General features: G+C 38.1%; 2 protein-coding genes and 1 non-coding gene across 3 annotated transcripts in view; all 3 read left to right on the forward strand.

The window, feature by feature from the left end:
• The first annotated feature begins 341 nt into the window (after positions 1 to 341).
• On the forward strand, positions 342 to 6,467 carry DSPP (dentin sialophosphoprotein). The gene is made up of 4 exons (XM_077882805.1): positions 342 to 392; positions 1,644 to 1,730; positions 2,061 to 3,053; positions 3,460 to 6,467. Exons 1-4 carry the CDS (start codon positions 342 to 344, stop codon positions 5,656 to 5,658), a joined length of 3,330 nt encoding a protein of 1,109 aa, XP_077738931.1. The 3' UTR covers positions 5,659 to 6,467.
• Positions 850 to 955, forward strand: LOC144304423 (U6 spliceosomal RNA). The gene has a single exon (XR_013371336.1). It is a non-coding gene; the product is annotated as a U6 spliceosomal RNA (small nuclear RNA).
• A 142-nt stretch (positions 6,468 to 6,609) lies between the features above and the next one.
• DMP1 (dentin matrix acidic phosphoprotein 1) overlaps positions 6,610 to 18,672 on the forward strand; it is a 30,942-nt gene continuing 18,879 nt past the window's right edge. Inside the window, exon 1 of the mRNA XM_077882817.1 lies at positions 6,610 to 6,666. The gene's annotated coding sequence lies outside the window, so the exon portion shown is untranslated. The remainder of the gene's footprint in view (positions 6,667 to 18,672) is intronic.

Raw genomic sequence — 18,672 nt, forward strand, 5'->3', positions numbered from 1 at the left:
GTTATCATCATCAATAATAGTAAGACAAAGTTATGGTTATGTCCTTTTTATCCACATGACTATGCCCCTTCATTGACATAGGCAGAAAAGTCTAGTTAGCCACCTCATTACTGAGCCTGTTGATGCCCCCTATATGTCTCTGTGAGCACTCCACGTATGTTCTGGAACACTGAGTCTTGATAGCCTTCTTCTCATGTTGGATGTATATTTCTTGCCCAGGAACAAGGCAAATGCTTACTGACCAAAATAATACCTTACCATGGTTATTTCTTTTGCTTTATAAGTAATTTTGTGCTGTTCTTTTTTCTTTAAAAACAGACTGATTAATCTTCCTAAAGAAAATGAAGATAATTATATATTTTTGCATTTGGGCAGCAGCATGGGCTATTCCAGTAAGTATGTATTCCTCAGAAAATCTCACTTTGCTATCTATTTTAACATAATGTTAAATAATATATATTTCCCTAAAACTGAAGATAAGCTGTGCCTAAACATTTAGATATACATGAAAGACTTCACAAGATATCTTTGGGGGTTTCAGCAACCCAAATATGCACTCTAGTTCATGCTCCCATTCCTCTAACTGAAATGTGTGTCTTGTTAGATGGATTATGACTTTTAAAATTTATTCAGACTATTAGTTTTAGAGGTACATGGTTAATTAATTGACTTTAAATAAAAAATTAATAGAAAAAAGAGTATACTGATCATGATGAACACTGAGTAACACATAGAATTATTGAATCACTATATTTTGCACCTGAAACTAATATAGAATTAATTAACATGTTAATTATACTTGAATAAAAATTTATATGGTTCTTTAAAAAAATAAAATTCATTCAGGCTGTGCTTGCTTTGGCAACACATATACTAAAACTGGACTAATACCAAGAAGATTAGCATTGCCCCTGCACAAGATGACACACAAATTTGTAAAATTCATTCATATTAATTTACATTCAGTGTCCAAAAGTCCTGGAGACTTTAGCCATCTTTGCTCATGCCCTGTGAATTTCATTATAATATCAACGAAGCCTATATTTTAAATGAAGTTTTCAAGGGATAAAAATAGGAAAAAATAATATTTTTCTAACATAGGAGAAAGTTAATGTTTCCCTCGGATAATAATGTTTTTAATGCTCACTGGGGAAAATTTGAAATATATAGATAAACACCAACAAAGAAAAATTTAGGAAAATTAAACCATTTGTAATTATATTATCCAGCTGCTCTGGATAACATTTGGTATGTTTTCATAATATCAAACACTTTGGTATTTATGCAGCTGGGAATTTTCTCAACTCTTTCAAATGTATTCCTGAAGGACACAGAAGTAGCATATTACTTGATTTTGTTTCTGCACTGGATCTGGTCACACCTGCTATTTTCTTAGGGGTTTGGCCACGATTATACTTGAGGTGAGTCTTGCGCTAGTGCAGGAGGCTTGTACAGAAACACCAAAAGTCTATCTCCTCCTTTTTATAAAAGACAATTCTCCTTGAGATAAGTGGTCTGGTTAACACTTCAATAAAATTGATAATACCATTGTGAAAAGTATCTGTATGCCCAGTTCAAATTCTACATAAGCTGTGTACACAAAATTAGAATGTTTTCAATTTCTACTATTTTCATTTTGGTAGGTTCCTCAAATCAAGCCATTGGACAGACATGCTGTTGACAAGTCTGCAAATTTAAATCTTCCAGAAAAAGTGAAATTGCCAATACAGGTATAGGATGTATTTTCAAGCTGTTTTTAAATTCTTTTTTTGGGGGGGGTGATTTATTTATTTATTTGAGAGAGAGATCGCGTGAGAGAGCATGAGCGGTGCGAGGGGCAGAGGGAGAAACAGATCCCTGCTGAGCAGGGAGCCCAATGCAGGATTTGATCCCAGAACCCTGGGATCATGACCTGAGCTGAAGGCAGACGTTTAACCAACTGTGCCACCCAGGTGCCTCTAAATTCTATTAACTTCCAGAAACTTGATGGCTTGTCTTTTCAGTTCGTTTTACTTCGAGATGCTATCTACAAATTATTTTCAATTGTTTCTCTTTTCCAGGATGAGTTAAATGCCAGTGACACCACCAAAGAAAGTGGTGTCCTGCGTGAAAATGAAAGAGGAAGGCAACAATATACCAAAGATGGTTACAAAGAAGAAAGAAATGGTTCTGAATGGGCACAAATAGGAGGGAAAACTTCCACACATTCCTTGTTAGTAAATGAGGAGGGGAATAGTGAGGGTCAAAATGGGGTCACAGGAAAGCCAGAAACATATGGTTATGATGGGATAGATGGAAAAGAAGGTAACATCACAGCAAATGGTATCAGGGGACAAGTAAGCATCACAAACAATGCTGGAGTAGCAAATGGGAGCAATATTAATAGAAATACCGATGAGAATTCAAATAAGGGAGGAAATGTTGGAGATGCAAGTCAGAGTGAGGATGCCACTGTTGTCCAAGAAGATGGCCATCAAATAGCTGGAAACAATAACAGTACAGGCCATGAGGATGAAATAAATAGGAATTATTGTAGAAATGAAGGTGATACAAGTGAAATAACAACTCAGAGAGAAAGCGAAAAAAATGCAAACCAGGAGGCAGGAGTAACACCAGGGGAAAGTGGAGCTGGCAATGGAGAAGATGCTGGCCTGGATAATTCAGATGGGAGTCCTAGTGGGAATGGAGCAGATGAAGATGAAGACAAGGGCTCTGGTGATGATGAAGGTGAAGAAACAGGGAATGGAAAAGAGGGCACTGATAACCGTAAGGGCCAAGAGGGTCAGCCTCATGGAAAAGATGACAATGACAGTAGCTTAGGTCAAAATTCAATTAGTAGTGAAGATGATGGCCCTGAAGACAAAGAAGATCTCCATGACATCGGTGGAGACAACACCTCCAAGAGTGAGGAGGATTCTGATGGTGTTCCCAAAGACAAAGATAGCCCAATAATAGAGGATGTGCAAAAGCTCAATTACAGAGAAAACAAAGCCGTGGAAAAGAAAATCACTGGTGAATCAGAGCCAGTAGCTATTGGGAAGAGCCAAGATAAGGTTAGTTTGTGAAGCTGATTTCTTTCCATGGCAGTTTAAATTCTCCCCCTCCATTCACTGATGGTAACACGAAAATAAATCATGATAAGCATTCATGTATTTTTGCACCCAAATTACTTGAGTATTAGTGGGAAAGTTAATAACGGATGTACCATATAACTGCTCACACAAGTTCCAACCAAGTAAAAACATGAATGGGTTGTTATATAACCTAACCACCAGAGTTCTGTCAAGTGAATAAAGCACATTTTTATAATCAGAAGTTTAGTAAGTTTCTCTTAATAAAGAGAAATTCAGAAGCTGAATTTCTGTTTCTCTGGTCACCTTCCCCAGTCATCCTTAGACCAATGCAATTTTGCAGCACAATATTCAGTAACTAATCATTCTTTTCTCCATCCTTCCACAGGGAATAGAAATGGAAGGTCCCAGAAGTGGCAACAGAAACAATATTACCAAAGAATCTGGGAAAGTCAGTGAAGATAAAGAGAGTAAAAGACAACCTGGAATGGCCATGGGCAAAGGAAATGTCAAGACACCAGGAGAGACTGACAACATTCAAGGGTCTAGTCAGAAATCAGAACCTGGGAAAAAGGTTGCACACAGCAAAACAGGTAGTGAAAGTAATAGTGACGGATATGACAGTTATGAGTTTGATGACAAATCCATGCAAGGAGATGATCCCAACAGCAGTGATGAATCTAATGGCAATGATGATGCTGATTCTGAAGGTGACAATAACAGCGATAGCCAAGGAGATAATGGTTATAACTCTGATGAATCAAAAGATAATGGCAATGACAGTGACTCAAATGGAGGAGGTGATGATGACAGTGATAGCACATCAGATGCTAATGAAAGTGATAGTAATGGCAATGGTAACAATGGGAGTGATGACAATGGCAAATCAGAGAGCAGCAAAGATAAATCAGATAGGAGTGACAGCAGTGACAGCAGTGACAGTAGTGACAGCAGTGACAGTAGTGACAGCAAGTCAGACAGCAGTGACAGCAGTGACAGCAGTAACAGTAGTGATAGCAGTGACAGCAAGTCAGACAGTGACAGCAGTGACAGTGACAGCAGTGACAGTGACAGTAAATCAGACAGCAGTGACAGCAGTGACAGCAGTGACAGTAGTGACAGCAGTGACAGCAGTGACAGTGACAGTAGTGACAGTGACAGTAAATCAGACAGCAGTGACAGCAGTGACAGCAGTGATAGTAGTAATAGTGACAGCAGTGACAGCAGTGACAGTAGTGACAGCAGTGATAGCAGTGATAGCAGTGACAGCAGTGACAGCAGTGACAGCAGTGACAGTGACAGTAAATCAGACAGCAGTGACAGCAGTGACAGCAGTGACAGCAGTGATAGCAGTGACAGCAGTGACAGTGACAGTAAATCAGACAGCAGTGACAGTAGTGACAGCAGTGACAGTAGTGACAGCAGTGACAGCAGTAATAGTGACAGCAGTGACAGTAGTGACAGCAGTGACAGTGACAGTAAATCAGACAGCAGTGACAGTAGTGACAGCAGTGACAGTAGTGACAGCAGTGACAGCAGTAATAGTGACAGCAGTGACAGTAGTGACAGCAGTGATAGTGACAGTGACAGTAAATCAGACAGCAGTGACAGTAGTGATAGCAATGACAGTAGTGACAGCAGTAATAGTGACAGTGACAGCAAATCAGACAGTAGTGAAAGCAGTGACAATAGTAATAGTGACAGCAACAGTAAATCAGACAGCAGTGACAGCAGCAACAGCAAATCAGATAGCAGTGACAGCAGTGACAGCAGCAATAGCAAATCAGATAGTGACAGTAGTGACAGCAGTGATAGTGACAGTAAATCAGACAGCAGTGACAGCAGCAGCAGCAGCAGCAAATCAGATAGCAGTGACAGCAGTAAAAGTGACAGTGATAGCAGCGACAGCAGCGACAGTAGCGATAGCAGTGACAGCAGTGACAGTGACAGTAGTGACAGTAGCGACAGCAGCAATAGCAGTGACAGCAGTGATAGTGACAGCAGTGACAGCAGTGACAGCAGTGACAGTAGTGACAGCAGTGACAGCAGTGACAGTAGCAATAGTAGTGACAGCAGCAATAGCAGTGACAGTAGCAATAGCAGTGACAGCAGTGACAGTGACAGCAGTGACAGTAGTGACAGTGACAGCAGTGACAGTGACAGCAGCAATAGCAGTGATAGCAGTGAGAGTGACAGCAGTGACAGTGACAGCGACAGCAGCAATAGCAGTGACAGCAGTGATAGTGACAGCAGTGACAGTAGCGACAGTGACAGCAGCGACAGCAGCAATAGCAGTGATAGTGACAGCAGTGACAGTGACAGCGACAGCAGCAATAGCAGTGACAGCAGTGATAGTGACAGCAGTGACAGTGACAGCGACAGCGACAGTGACAGCAACAGCAATAGCAGTGACAGTAGTGACAGCAATAGTGACAGCAGCGACAGTGACAGCAGTGACAGTAGCGACAGCGCATCTGACCATGATGAGAGTCACAGCAAGACCAACTCCGGTAACGGCAAAAATGGAAATGACAGTGAGAGTGACAGTGAGGACAGTGACAGTAATCACTCAACCAGTGATGATTAGAACAGAAGAAAAACCCACAAGATTTTTTTTTTTAAGTCTAGTGAGTAACTGATAGGAAGTGACGATTCCCAAGGAAGGAAAGGAAGGGGAGACATCGACGGAGACGCCTACGTTTATAGGAGCGATGAGAGCAACAAACTGCCACATTTGGAACCCAGTCCCCACACCCTCGGGAGAGAATCTGAATGCAGGCCCTTTGGTGTGTGCATATGAAAACACGTTGTGAAAAGGTTTGTTTGTAAAGCGTACATCGAAACATAAAGAACGGTGGAAACATTCTTTAATACTTTACACAGAAACCTCAAGTAATCACGTACTCTACAACTTTGCTTTAAACGCCAAGCGCTTTAGGGAATCGTAGCTTAGGAACAACCTGTGGCAACAACCTGTTGCCTTCATCTTTCAGTAATTACACGTTCTGGCTAGAAGGTCTGCTTACCGCTGAGGAGAAAGGTGCTGTTACCACGACATCCAGCTCGGCCACTGATTCATTTGCTTGTTCCAAGGAGGAAGTAAACTTGTCACTTGAAAAAGAAATGCAGCAACAACGGAACCTAAATGGACCCTGGGGGTAATCTTTGTAATTATTGAATAGAATAATTTCAAATTAGAACAAAATTTGAAGAGTGCTAGTCAGAAAATAATTCAGGGCTGGTTTAAATAACAAAATCTGGTGTGTAGTATGACATTCCTGCAAAGCCCTGGAAATTTTGCATAATGTCCCTAAAGCTACCGACAAATCGATGCAGCGCTTAGAACAGTATCTTGCCTCCAGCAGCCACTTTCCGAATATGAACAAAGAAATGATACACAAATGAAGGATTCTTAAGGCGGGGTTACTCTTTGAACTCTATGTTCAGAGCTCTGTTAAGTGGAATCAGTGTTTTCCACCACGTGTCAAACTTGGCTCCCATCTCCCTTGTAAACACCCACATGCCCAAACTTCCAAATCAGACTCTGAGACACCCTTTTCACTGTCGATTGCCTTAATAAAGCCAACAGTTGCTGGTAGGTAATGCTTTGGAAATTACTCTTTTTTGAGAGTCATATAATGCAGCTGAAATCTGAGCGTTGATTATTCTGCGTTTGCATGAATGAGGGTAATTCTTAATTTTGAGATGAAGCCCAAACCCTAGAACATGAGGATCTTAAAGGTGTATGCAACTATATATTTAATAGGGTGGAGGTAAAATTTAATATCCAAACTAATATACTTTTGAGAGTGAAGGGGGGTGCTATCAATAATTACTTGGGGACAGCAGGTGTAAACTGAGATTGTTCAGGGATCACGAGAGATACAGTAAACATTGCCATAAACCTTTAAGGTATTTTTCAAAATTTAGTAGAGATGATTTGTAATTTCCCTCTTTTCCTATTTAGGCAATTATTTTAGATTTATTTTAATTCAAATGTAAAAACCTGTGTAAAAAAGTTCTGAATGCGACTCCTTTGATGCTAATCTCAACCAGTCATCAGTTGACAATTTATTTTCTAATATTATGCATATTTTATACAGAGTTTTAGTAGGGTTTTCCCCCCATCTTCTTTCTCCTTTAATACAAGAATTTCTTAGTTGAAATCAATATTACAAAGAATATTTCTGAAGGCTTTAAAGATACTACTATTCGTAAACTATCTGGTAACTCCTAAAACTGTAACATTTCAGGTTTCTACTATATCATAATCATGCAAATGGCTCCAAACTTCTTTCCTTAAAATATGCTCTAGATTTTTAACTCCTTTAGGCTTCAGGATGTTTATTTTTGTCTTTTTTTAATTTGTAAAGTGTGGCTTCTAGTACCTGTCTCACCTATTTTAAGAGGTTGTTATGAGCTTAAATCAGGCAATGGATGTGAAACTCTTTGTAAATTGTACAAGATATGTAATTTAAAGGGATATGAATTTTGGTGCTATAATAAACATCTATTTATGTGACTATTCACAAGAAAAATTCCCTTAGTCTAAATGGGTTTTTGCAAGTAATTATTCCTTCCATCACATTTTTAAATTTAGCTGTTTTTAACCAAAAAGATAATATATTTATATTACAAGAAATTCAAATAGTATGAAAAGGTATTAAAAATATTAAATCTTCATCATCCCAGATTTCCAATCTTCTACTTCTCTTCCATAGAAGGAGTTCTCATTACTAATATCTTGTGAAACTTTCCAGAAATATTCTATGTACATATAAGCACATATATTTCCCTTTTAAAAACACATGGAAGTTTACTATACACCATGTGCTTATCTTACTCTTTTTAACCAAGAATATGCCTTGAATACTGGTTCATAGCACAAAGACTGACATCCCCCCCCACCACAGTTGTGTTGTATTTCATTCTATGAACATAGGTATTTAATCTGTCCTCTTTTTTCCATCACTTTCTAAGCCATTTCTGTTCCAATGAGAGACTCTGTAGGTAAAAAGCATAAGTCAATAGCCCAAGTTGGATAAATTCCCAACCAGTTCTTACAAAGGCTTCATCTTAAGAAGTATTTGGGGGGATAAAGGAGATGCTCAGAAACTGGGGTTAATGTCAGAAACAATGAAAGAAGACTATGATCCTGATTTTCTTATATAATACCTACATTGACCTTTGGTTCTTTGAGGGAAAAATAAAAGTGACCTCTTCAAGGACATCTCAAGAGTAGATCCTTCGAATATAGGAAGTCTGGTATTAGAAAACAAAATCTACTTCGTGTTATTTTCTGGAATAAGATTAGTAAGCTATCCGTTAACATTGCCCATGGGAGCAGTATTTTTTGGACTGTAGGTTGCCACTCATTTAGTAGGTCATGATATCAATTTAGTGGCTCATGCCCTACATTTTGTAAAGTGAAAGAATAAAAAGGAAAAATCTTGGTGTATCATATGTAACATTTTATGAAACCTGACAATATTTACCTCTACATACATGCATACTTACATACATAGTATGTCTAAGTTTGCATATTCTAGGACATGATGTAAAATATTGTCCTGACTCAGTATAGTAAAAAAAAGATTTGAAAGCCATCGATTTAGAAAGCATTATAAAACATTATTGCTGTTAGTAGTCATTTCATATTTACTTTCCACATTAACTTTCCTCTTTACAAACCTATAAATTTCCCACTTTTGAAGCGGGTAGTTTAAAAAAAAGAAAGAAAAAGTAGTGTACTTGTGGAGGAGTGGGAAAAGTGGTGGTGGGGGATGGGTTTCTGCATTTATTTGTGCTACAGTGGAAGAGCCTAGGTAACACTGTCATCTTTTGAACAAGAAGCTGTCATTGTGGTGCTGGTGACTTTGCTGGGGATTCAGATTTCTTTTTGGTTGCATGGGTTACTCCGTATCTGGCTGAAGATGAATGATCTTCAAATGGACTCTCATCAGTTGTATTATCTTTTCCACTTAATCCAGGAATTCCTTCCACACCTGCTCATACCACAAATCAGGAAATGTAGTAAGGGCTTTGTTTGATTATTTATAAAATATATTTCTTAAAAAAGGTTATAAAAAGATAACCTTTAGAGAGTCCAACCTAACCATATGAACAAATTTTAAATTATTAACTGAAATGGGATTTCCCAGAAGTCAAGATTGCTTTATGGTTTGTAATGGAAGTTTTGAAAAACTTTAGACCAAAATAGCTAGGAACAATTTTCCTTTCCCTAAAAGGAGTAGGAATAGAATAGAATAGTTCAGTCATAGATGAAAATATCATTGTGTTCTCACAGTGGTCCATTCACTGCTGCTAGCAAGCAAATCCTCTAGAGAATGAAACAAGCCAACAACACAATGTTCCCAACAGGGATCTTGGGTTCATATGGTCAAAAATAAAAGTCAATCCCTACAGAGCTCTCATGTAGCTTAGAAAACTGGTGTAAAGTCTAAAGATCACCAACATGTTAGACTCTGTGTGTTTTCTATTAGTTTGCACAGTCCCAACTTTACAGAGAGCTTTATCAGAAGGTGCTTCTCTTACTCCCAAGTCCATTATTTTGGGCTTTGACACTAGCCAACCTCCTCCCTCCTTTACCCTTTTCTTCTTTTCCTCCCTAGTATTTTTCCCTTCAAAGAGATGAAGAAATTGTGGTGAGGCAATGCTTTGTCCTTGGCAGAATTTAATTCCTGGGTGTCTTCCTGTCTGAGGTCCCAGACAAACCACATGGTCAGGACTGCTAGGCTTGAGTTTGTATCACTGGCCCTTTCTCCTGCTCCCAGGTTTCAGTTGCAACTAGCTGGGACCCAACTCCCACTCTTTAGTATTCTCCTTAGTTGAAACCACTGAATTTTTCCCTGCTATCCCAACTCCATCTCCTTATCCTCAGACCAATCTGAAGAAGACAGAAGATACTTAGGCTGTAACAGACCAACATTTAGGCTTGGCATATGTACTTCTTGTCTTATCCTAATTCCAGTAAGTAGAACCTTATGCTGTCCCCAAATGACAATCCCCTTTATTCCTTCTAATTGGCTTCTGCATAGCCTTCTCCTCATGATCTTGTATACTGATCAGAACTGTCCCAGCCCAGTCAGCCTAAGATCACCAGCAAACCTGTTGTCTGATACAACTGGGTTTACTGACTCAATGAAAAGAGACTGTATGTAAGAGCAGCCTCAGATATCTTGGCAAACAAAGAAAAAGAAAGAATTATTACAGGATTTTGGGAAAGGGTGAAATTTAGGCAATATTTAAATGAAGCAGTGTTCAGGAGGCTCAAAGCAAAGCAGTACTGTGGCTAATGGACCCATCATCAGGTTTGGACTGTGAAGTAGACTCGGGTTCCCACGTCCTTGTAAAGTGCAAAGTTAAGAGGGTGTGGACTGTTGTACTCAGAAATCCCTTATATGCATCTCTGCATCAGGGCTATAAATTGAGACTGATTCTCTCTGGCCAAGGGCCTTAGACCTTTCAGCAAAATTGGGGTGTTTTATTACTATTTTTTTGATATATTTTTAAACAAGCAGAGTCCTGATAATCTATGATTTTAGAGAACAAAGTTTCACATGATTAATAAAGCAGGAGTCATTCAAAGTAGGAGGTTGTTATGATACTTTCCCGTGTCCTTGAGAATGAAGATTATTTTCTATTAGTTTTTCATCTGGCTTTATCTGTGTCTGTTATTCCAGTCTGTTGATTCAGATTTCTACTCTTTCAGTCTAAGCTAATTTTTTTACTTCCCCAGGAGGATTGTTTCTGCTAAAACCAAGACTCTGCTTACCTTGCTAGTCTTTTCCTTCAAATCTGGCAGAGCTCTCAATGGCTGCCTGTTCTTTAAGTATTGCCCATTCCACATCACCACCGTTGGACTTTGATGCACTCCCATGATTTCTGTTTCTTTTTTGTTGATTACTCTCTGTCCTCTGGACACACAATGTCATTTCCTCTTAGTCCCAGCATTTTGCACACAAATTTCTCTTTTTAAACCCTGCAGCATGGCACTTCTCTGCTGCCATTTCTCACAGCCTCATGGAGACAGGGAGCTCCATGTTCTGTCTCCCTTCTGTCTACTTCATTCAGCTACTAGGAGCCCACAAAAACTGGTCAAGTTCTGGTATTGAATAGTTTCCATCTCTAACTGAATTTGAGGCCTCTTCTGGAAGTCAAGTTGTTGTGCACTAACTTTATGTTTTCTTTCTCAGGAATCTGATTCCCGGTTTCTGAAGTTTGATTCTGAATTTTTATATATTTCTCCTCCTCACCTTTTTTGGTTAGTCTTAAGTAGTTAAGAGCTTGACATTTACAAGGGTTTCTGGCTTTTATCTTTTGGTAAGCTTAAATTGCCATATTTCCCAGGAAATATCTGGGAATGGATACTATGGATGTGGGATAACAGTGGAAGGAACATAAAGTTGGATCAGGAGGAAGTTATTGATATGGGTTCACTAAGCAGAGATTCTGCATTTAATCTTGTAGTTTAAGGAGTTAGAAAGGCCTCTAAGAGTCCAGCTGGATGACTGACTGAAACATGGACCAAAAGGTGGCTCCCAGTGAGTAAATTGCAAATGTTTGACCTCCTTCAACTTGATGTAGAGGGAGAGATTAAAAAATTTAAGGAGATTGGAATTTTGGAGTGGATTTGTCATTTAAGACTACTCATCTATACTGGGAGGGTCTAGAAGACGTATCTTTCATCAATACTTTTTTTTTTAATTTTTTTTAAAATTTATTTATGATAGTCACAGAGAGAGAGAGAGAAAGAGGCAGAGACACAGGCAGAGGGAGAAGCAGGCTCCATGCACCGGGAGCCCGACGTGGGATTCAATCCCGGGTCTCCAGGATCGCGCCCTGGGCCAAAGGCAGGCGCCAAACCGCTGCGCCACCCAGGGATCCCTCTTTCATCAATACTTTAAGAAATAAATTTGTGAGAGGAGCCCTAGCATCACTGAAAAACTCCATGAACATTCTTCTCTGTAGGCCAGACCTTATAGTGGGAATCCCAACCATTCAATTTGAAACCTAATGCAATGAAGACAATGGGATCCCAAAGGTGACAGAGGCTAAGAGGTGGCACTCAACTGCCAAAGGCAAGGTGGGTATGGTTACTGTATTGGATAGCAAAATCAAAATAACAACTGAAATAGTCTGACTTGTGAAGACCTATGGCATTAGTTAACCATGGTACTCCTGGAAGTGAAATTGATGGTGAGCCTAATAAATTCTTTATCTGTATAAGCAGAAAAGTCCTATGTTAAAAGTCTAATTCAAATAATAAAAAAAAGAGATTTACAGTCCCTAAATCAATTCCCGGACTTGAAATAGTTTATAGACTCAGAACACCTTGAGGAAGACACTATTGAAAACTTATATTTTTCCTAGCTTTCCCCAAAGGAACTGATGGCCTTTTACCAGAGTAACTGTACATCATTGTGGAAAATAAAGCAATGAGACATTGTGAGACCACTGGACACTGACTCTGAACTGACATAAATTCTAGGAGACCCAAAATGTCACTATGGCCCAGCAGTCAGAGCAGGGGCGAGTGGAAGTCAGGTGAACAACACCTGAGTTTCAGCTCAGATCCATCTCACTAAGAAAGAGGCACAAGGCCTAGTAGGCCTCTTTGGATTTTAGAGACAATATATTTCTCATTTGGGTGTGTTATTCCAGCCCATATACTGAGTGGACCAAAAAACTGCTAGTTTTGAATGGGGCCCCAAATAAGAGAAGGCTCTGCAACAGGAGCAGGCTGCAGTGCAAGATGCTTTGCTACATGGTCCATATGATCCAGCAGATCCAATGGTACTTGAAGTAGCAGTGGCAGACGGGATGATATTTGGAGCTTTTGAGAGGCCCCTATAGGTGAACTGCAGCACAGGCCTTTAGGATTTGGAAGCAAAGCCCTGAAATCACCTACATATAACTACTTCACTGTTGAGAAACAGCTCTTGGCCTGCTTACTGGGTCCTTCATAGAGACTGAAAACTTGACTGTGGGTTACCATGTGACATTAGCTTCGTATCATGAACTGGGTGTTATCTGACCCATGAAGCCATAAAGTTAGATGCACAGTCATATTCTTTTTTTTTTAATGTATTTATTCATGAGAGAGAGAGAGAGAGAGAGAGAGGCAGAGACACAGGCAGAGGGAGAAGCAGGCTCCATGCACCGGGAGCCTGATGTGAGATTTGATCCCGGGTCTCCAGGATCGCACCCTGGGTCAAAGGCAGGCGCCAAACTGCTGTGCCACCCAGGGATCCCGCACAGTCATATTCCATCATTAAATGGAAGTGGTATATGTATATGATTGCTTGATAGAATGGTGAAATGGCCTTTTGAAGACCCAGTAAAATGCCAGCCAGGTGGCAATACTTTGCCCTAGGGCAAGGTTCCACAGAAAGCTGCATGTGCTCTGAATCAGTGTCCAATATATGGTGCTATTTCTACTGTAGGATTCATGAGTCTATGAATCATTCAAGTGGAAATTGGAGCAGCACCATTTGCTATTATTCCTAGTAACCTACTTGCAAAATTTTTGCTTCTTGTTCCTGTGACTTTATGCTTTGCTGGCCTAGAGGTCTTAGTTCCAGAGGGAGGAATGCTATCTTCAAGGAGACATAATTTTCCCATTGATCTAGAAATACTGCTGCCTGGCCACTTGGAGCTTTTCATGCCTCTGAAACAGCAGGTATGAAGAGAGTTATGATGTTGGGTAGGGTGACTGATAATGATCACCAAAGAGAAATTGAATTATTCCACAATGGAGGAAACGAAGACTATATCTGGAATATAAGATATCTGTTAGGGTGTCTCTTAGTATCATCAGGCCCTGTGATTAAGGTCAATGGAAAATTAGAAACACCTAATCAAGACAGGACTACAAAGGACAAGCACCAAATCCTTCTTTCTCTGTTTGATTTATCTTGTTTAGCATAATGTGCTCAAAGTATATCTATGTTGTCACAAATGGGAGGATACCTTCTTTTTTCATGGCTAAATAATATTCCATTGTGTATATGGAATATTTTCCACATCCTTTTTATCCATTCATCCACTGATGGTCATTTGGGTTGTTTCCATATCTTAGCTATTATGAATAATGCTGTGATAAACATGGAAATGCATATATCTTTTCAAAATCCTGTTTTGATTCCTCTGGATATATGCCCCGAAGTAGAACTGCTGGATAGTACAGTAGGTCTATTCTTAATTATTTGAGGAACTTCCATATTGTTTTTCATAGTGATTGGACCAATTCACATTCGCACCAACAATGTCTAAGAGTTCTCTCCTCACCACATTCTTGCCAGCACCTGTTGTCTCTTGTCTTATGAGTTGGTGTCAATGAAGGTTTTCACAGATTTCTGTCATGATTGCCACTAGCCTGTCACTGACAATAGATGTATTTTAAAAGACTTTCAGATTCAGCTACTCTTTTCCAGGCCAACCTTTTTTTCTTTTGCAAATTAAGAGTTAACTCTTTTGGAATTCTTTCCTTGGCTCATGGAGAGTTGTAAAAAGAAAGTCCCAAGTAAGACAACTTGGAGAACTGATGCTGTGGTCTACTCTAAGCATTATTTAAGATTGGCAAAGAAAAAGGAAGGACATGATGTACTCAGTCCTAACCATTTTTATTCTACTAGCAATTTTCTCCAAGATCAGAACATCCTGAGGTTTCCAGATTGGAAAAGAATCAATTTCTGTGACAGACTAAAATCAACCTTTTTCAGATAACTCAGCTGTGGTATTGTAAATTTCCAAACAGTCTCCAAATAGCAAGATGCAATTTTCAAATGTTCTCACAAATAGGAAAATTAAAAAAAAAAAAACTTTATCCATTCTCAAACCTCAAAACAAAGAATTTAACTACCATTACAGAGAAGAGATAGAAATACTTTTAAGAACTCAAAAAATCCTGGTGTAAAAAAAGAATTATAAGCACTTGTTTACTTAAGATTAGAATGGTGAAATTACATTGTGAGCACACAGAGGTGCTCATCGTAATGATTCAATATTAATTTTCTAAAAACAATATTTACCTAAAGACCTTTATTATATATATATATACTTACTATGTTATTTACTATTACATTACTATTTATATATATAAATATAAAATATATTTGCTTAAAACAAATATACAACATATATAAATATAAAATATATTCACTATAAAACAAATGTACAATTTTAACAAAATTTATAAAGCAAATGTGAATGTAGCTACCAACTTACAAAACAATACTGCTTAGCTTCCCAGGAGCCACATCCACACCTCTTCTCTGCCTCTATCCCCTCCCTGCTTCCAAAGGCAACCTTTAGCCTATGTAATTGCTTTCTTGTTTTTCTTTTTGCTTTTACCACTTAAATATGCATCCTAAAATACTACTGTTTTAGTTTACCTACTTGTGAGCTTCTGTATGATAAATGATATCATACAATTTCGTTTCTTCTGTTTTTGTACTGCTTAATTCAACATTATATTTTTCATTATACATATTGCTATATATATTGTTTTTATTTTTTTCACTTTCACTGATGTACACTTTCTATTATATAAATATATGACCATTTGTTTATCCATTCTACTGTTGATGGGCATTATGTTTTTTTCCATTTTTTGGCTATTATGAAAAATGCTGCTAGGAACATTTATGTATATGTCTTTGAGTGCATAGAAGCATACATTTCTCAAGGGTGTATGACTAGAAATGAAATTGCTGAGTTACACATTTGCAGACGTTTAACATTCTGACTATCACTTCTTTTTGGAAGGCTTCTGCTTTTCTCTACTAAGGCTGAGGTAAATGCTTCTCCTCTGTGCTCTTGAAGCATCTGTGCCTACCTGTATCACTGCTCTTATCAGAGAATCAAAGAATTGCTAACTCTTGGTCTAAATCTGTGCTACCCCATATGGCAGCCACTAGCCATGTGTTACCATGTAAAGTTAAATTAATTAAAATTAAATAAGATTAAACATTCAGTTCCACAGATCCCCTGCCCATATTTTTTTTTCCCTGCCCATATTTTAAGCTCAATAGCCCATGTATGGCTTCTGGCTACCACACTGAATCATCCAAATATAAAACATTTACATGTTCTATTATTAAATATTCTGCTCTAGAATGCTAGTTCCTCCAGAGCCCAGGCTATAACTATTCATCTCATATCTTATGCCCACCATAGTGCCTGACACACCAGGCTCTTGACAAATGTTTGTTGAACTAGACTGCTCCCAAGGAGGTTTACGGTCTCGTAGTGAAAGCAGAAAACAGAAGAGGATGTTAAATGAGGTTCCAAAGGCTGAAAATACTACCACAGGGCCGGATACAATAGTTCCCTAATAGCCTAAAGATGGAAGGGGCAGCTCATCTATGCAAGGCAGGCCTAGAAACTGTGAAACAAGATGACCCACTTCCAGCTTATAAAGGAGGGAGAATGGGGGAGAGAGAGGAGAGGGGAGGAAAGATTTTTTTCTGGAGAGAGTTGCAACATACTTGCATCACTCCCCCTTCCCTATTCACAATGTACAGGGGGGATAAGGAGATAGTTGCTTTCTCCTCAACATAGCCAAGTGAGAAAGATATTAAGAAGATGATTCTAACAGCTTGCTGGGGGAACCTAAAGACTTCAAAGTACATAAAATTCCTTCTCTGCAGTTTGCTGGCTGTGGGACAATTAGCAAGCTACATAACTTCTTGAAATTTGTTTCTTCGTTTTTGTTTTTTTTTTTTTTGAATAATGAGAGTACTTATTTCATAGGATCAATGTAAGAATTAAATGAGTAATACAAGGTACCCATAATAGCAACTTAAGTAAGTGCTTACTTAAGTGGATGTGCTGGTTGGCAAATTCCTCTTTACTATATACCTTTGAACATGTTCTTAGGCTCAGCAGATTTTTAGCAGGCAAGCAGAAAATCTAGCCATCCAGTAAACACGTGTGCTCCTTCTTCCCCAGTGTGGATAATTGTCTCTTGGAGGCACTTGCCTAGCTCAAAGCCACGTCTTCTTCCTCTTTGCATTCAGATATGGCCATATCACAAACCATCATGAATGGAATGTTAGTAGAAATGATATGTAATAATTCTAGGCAAAATTTTCCTTTTTTCTTTCTTCGCATATTCCAGGTTATCCACTGCTGTTTGGCCTTAAGTAGCAGATAATTGAGTTATTAACTATTTTCAGCTCATGACATGCTATTATTTTATTTTTTCTCTTTAGCTTCAATTCCCACTCTCTTTCTCTTCTTCTCCATTTCCCATATTCTGAAGGCAGCTGAAATCTCATATTTTAGTGTATATCTTTACATATAACTTAGAAAACTCTATTGTGTTGTTTTGGGTATGTGTAATAGGCATGGATTAGGGAACTATTATCTACCAGAGACTATTAATTTTTTAAGATGTGATGTTATACTGTACTAATACTTTGTATTTTTCTATTGGTAGAATCCAGATTAGAGAGGCTGTGTCTGTCACCAGTGCCTATAACAGTTTCTAACACAAAGAAGATTCAAAGATCAATAGCTGAGTAAATGACAAATATGTAAACACAAACTTAAAAAAGCTTAATTGTTTCAAGGAATACACAAACGTTAATTTGAAAAGATATATGCACTCCTATGTTTATGCATTATTATTTACAATAACCAAATTATGGAAGCAGCCCAACTGTCCATTGATAGATGAATGGATGAAGCAGCTGTGGTATATATATACATACACACACATGCACACACACACACACACATGCACATATACACACAATGAAATATTATTCAACCATAAAAAAGAATGAAATCTTGTCATTTGCAACATGGATAGATCTAGAGAAGTAATGCTAAGTGAAATAAGTCAGTCAGAGAAGGACAAATACCATATGATTTCACTCACTCGTGGAATTTAAGAAACAAAAGAAATGAACAAAGAGAAACAAGAGACAAACCAAAAAACAGACTCTTAAGTATAGAGAACAAACTGATGGTTACAGGGGAGGAGCGTCGGGGGGGATGTATAAAATAGGTAAAGGGGATTAAGAGTACTCTTATCATGATGAGCACTGAGTAATGTATAAAATTGTCAAATCACTATATTGTACACCTAAAACTAATGTAACACTAAATGTTAACTATATTGGAATTAAAAAAAAAAACTGGTTTCATTTTTTTCTAGAAACTAACCTTACTTTATCTAAATTACATGTTTTAAAATGAAAATAAGACACTAATTCATAAGAATATTGCCTAGAGAAAGATCCCACACTATTTGATGTCTTATTTCATCCACTTAAATTGAAAACTATAATATCACATGAATAAGAAAGAAATTAAAACTTCAATTAATCTTTAATATATGTATTTTCTTATCAGTTCATCTTATTGAATGTTTATTGTTTGCATTTTAATAAATATAATACATATACAATAAAATGAATTATTTCATATGCATTTCATATACTTAAGTTGTATAGATTCTACTTTAAAATCTTAAGTAATGCTTCTAATGATCACAATTTTATAATTTTTATAAAGTTACCCTTTAGGGGATCCCTGGGTGGCTCAGTGGTTTAGCGCCTGCCTTTGGCCC

This window comes from Canis aureus, chromosome 33 (genome assembly GCF_053574225.1).
Source record: "Canis aureus isolate CA01 chromosome 33, VMU_Caureus_v.1.0, whole genome shotgun sequence".
In the NCBI taxonomy this organism is placed as follows: Eukaryota; Metazoa; Chordata; class Mammalia; order Carnivora; family Canidae; genus Canis; species Canis aureus.

Coding starts and splice junctions, on each gene's coding strand:
- DSPP (XM_077882805.1), top strand. CDS start 342: ATGAAGATAATTATATATTTTTGCATTTGGGCAGCAGCATGGGCTATT. Junction 393..1,643: donor CAGCAGCATGGGCTATTCCA/GTAAGTATGTAT, acceptor TCATTTTGGTAG/GTTCCTCAAATCAAGCCATT. Junction 1,731..2,060: donor AAGTGAAATTGCCAATACAG/GTATAGGATGTA, acceptor TCTCTTTTCCAG/GATGAGTTAAATGCCAGTGA.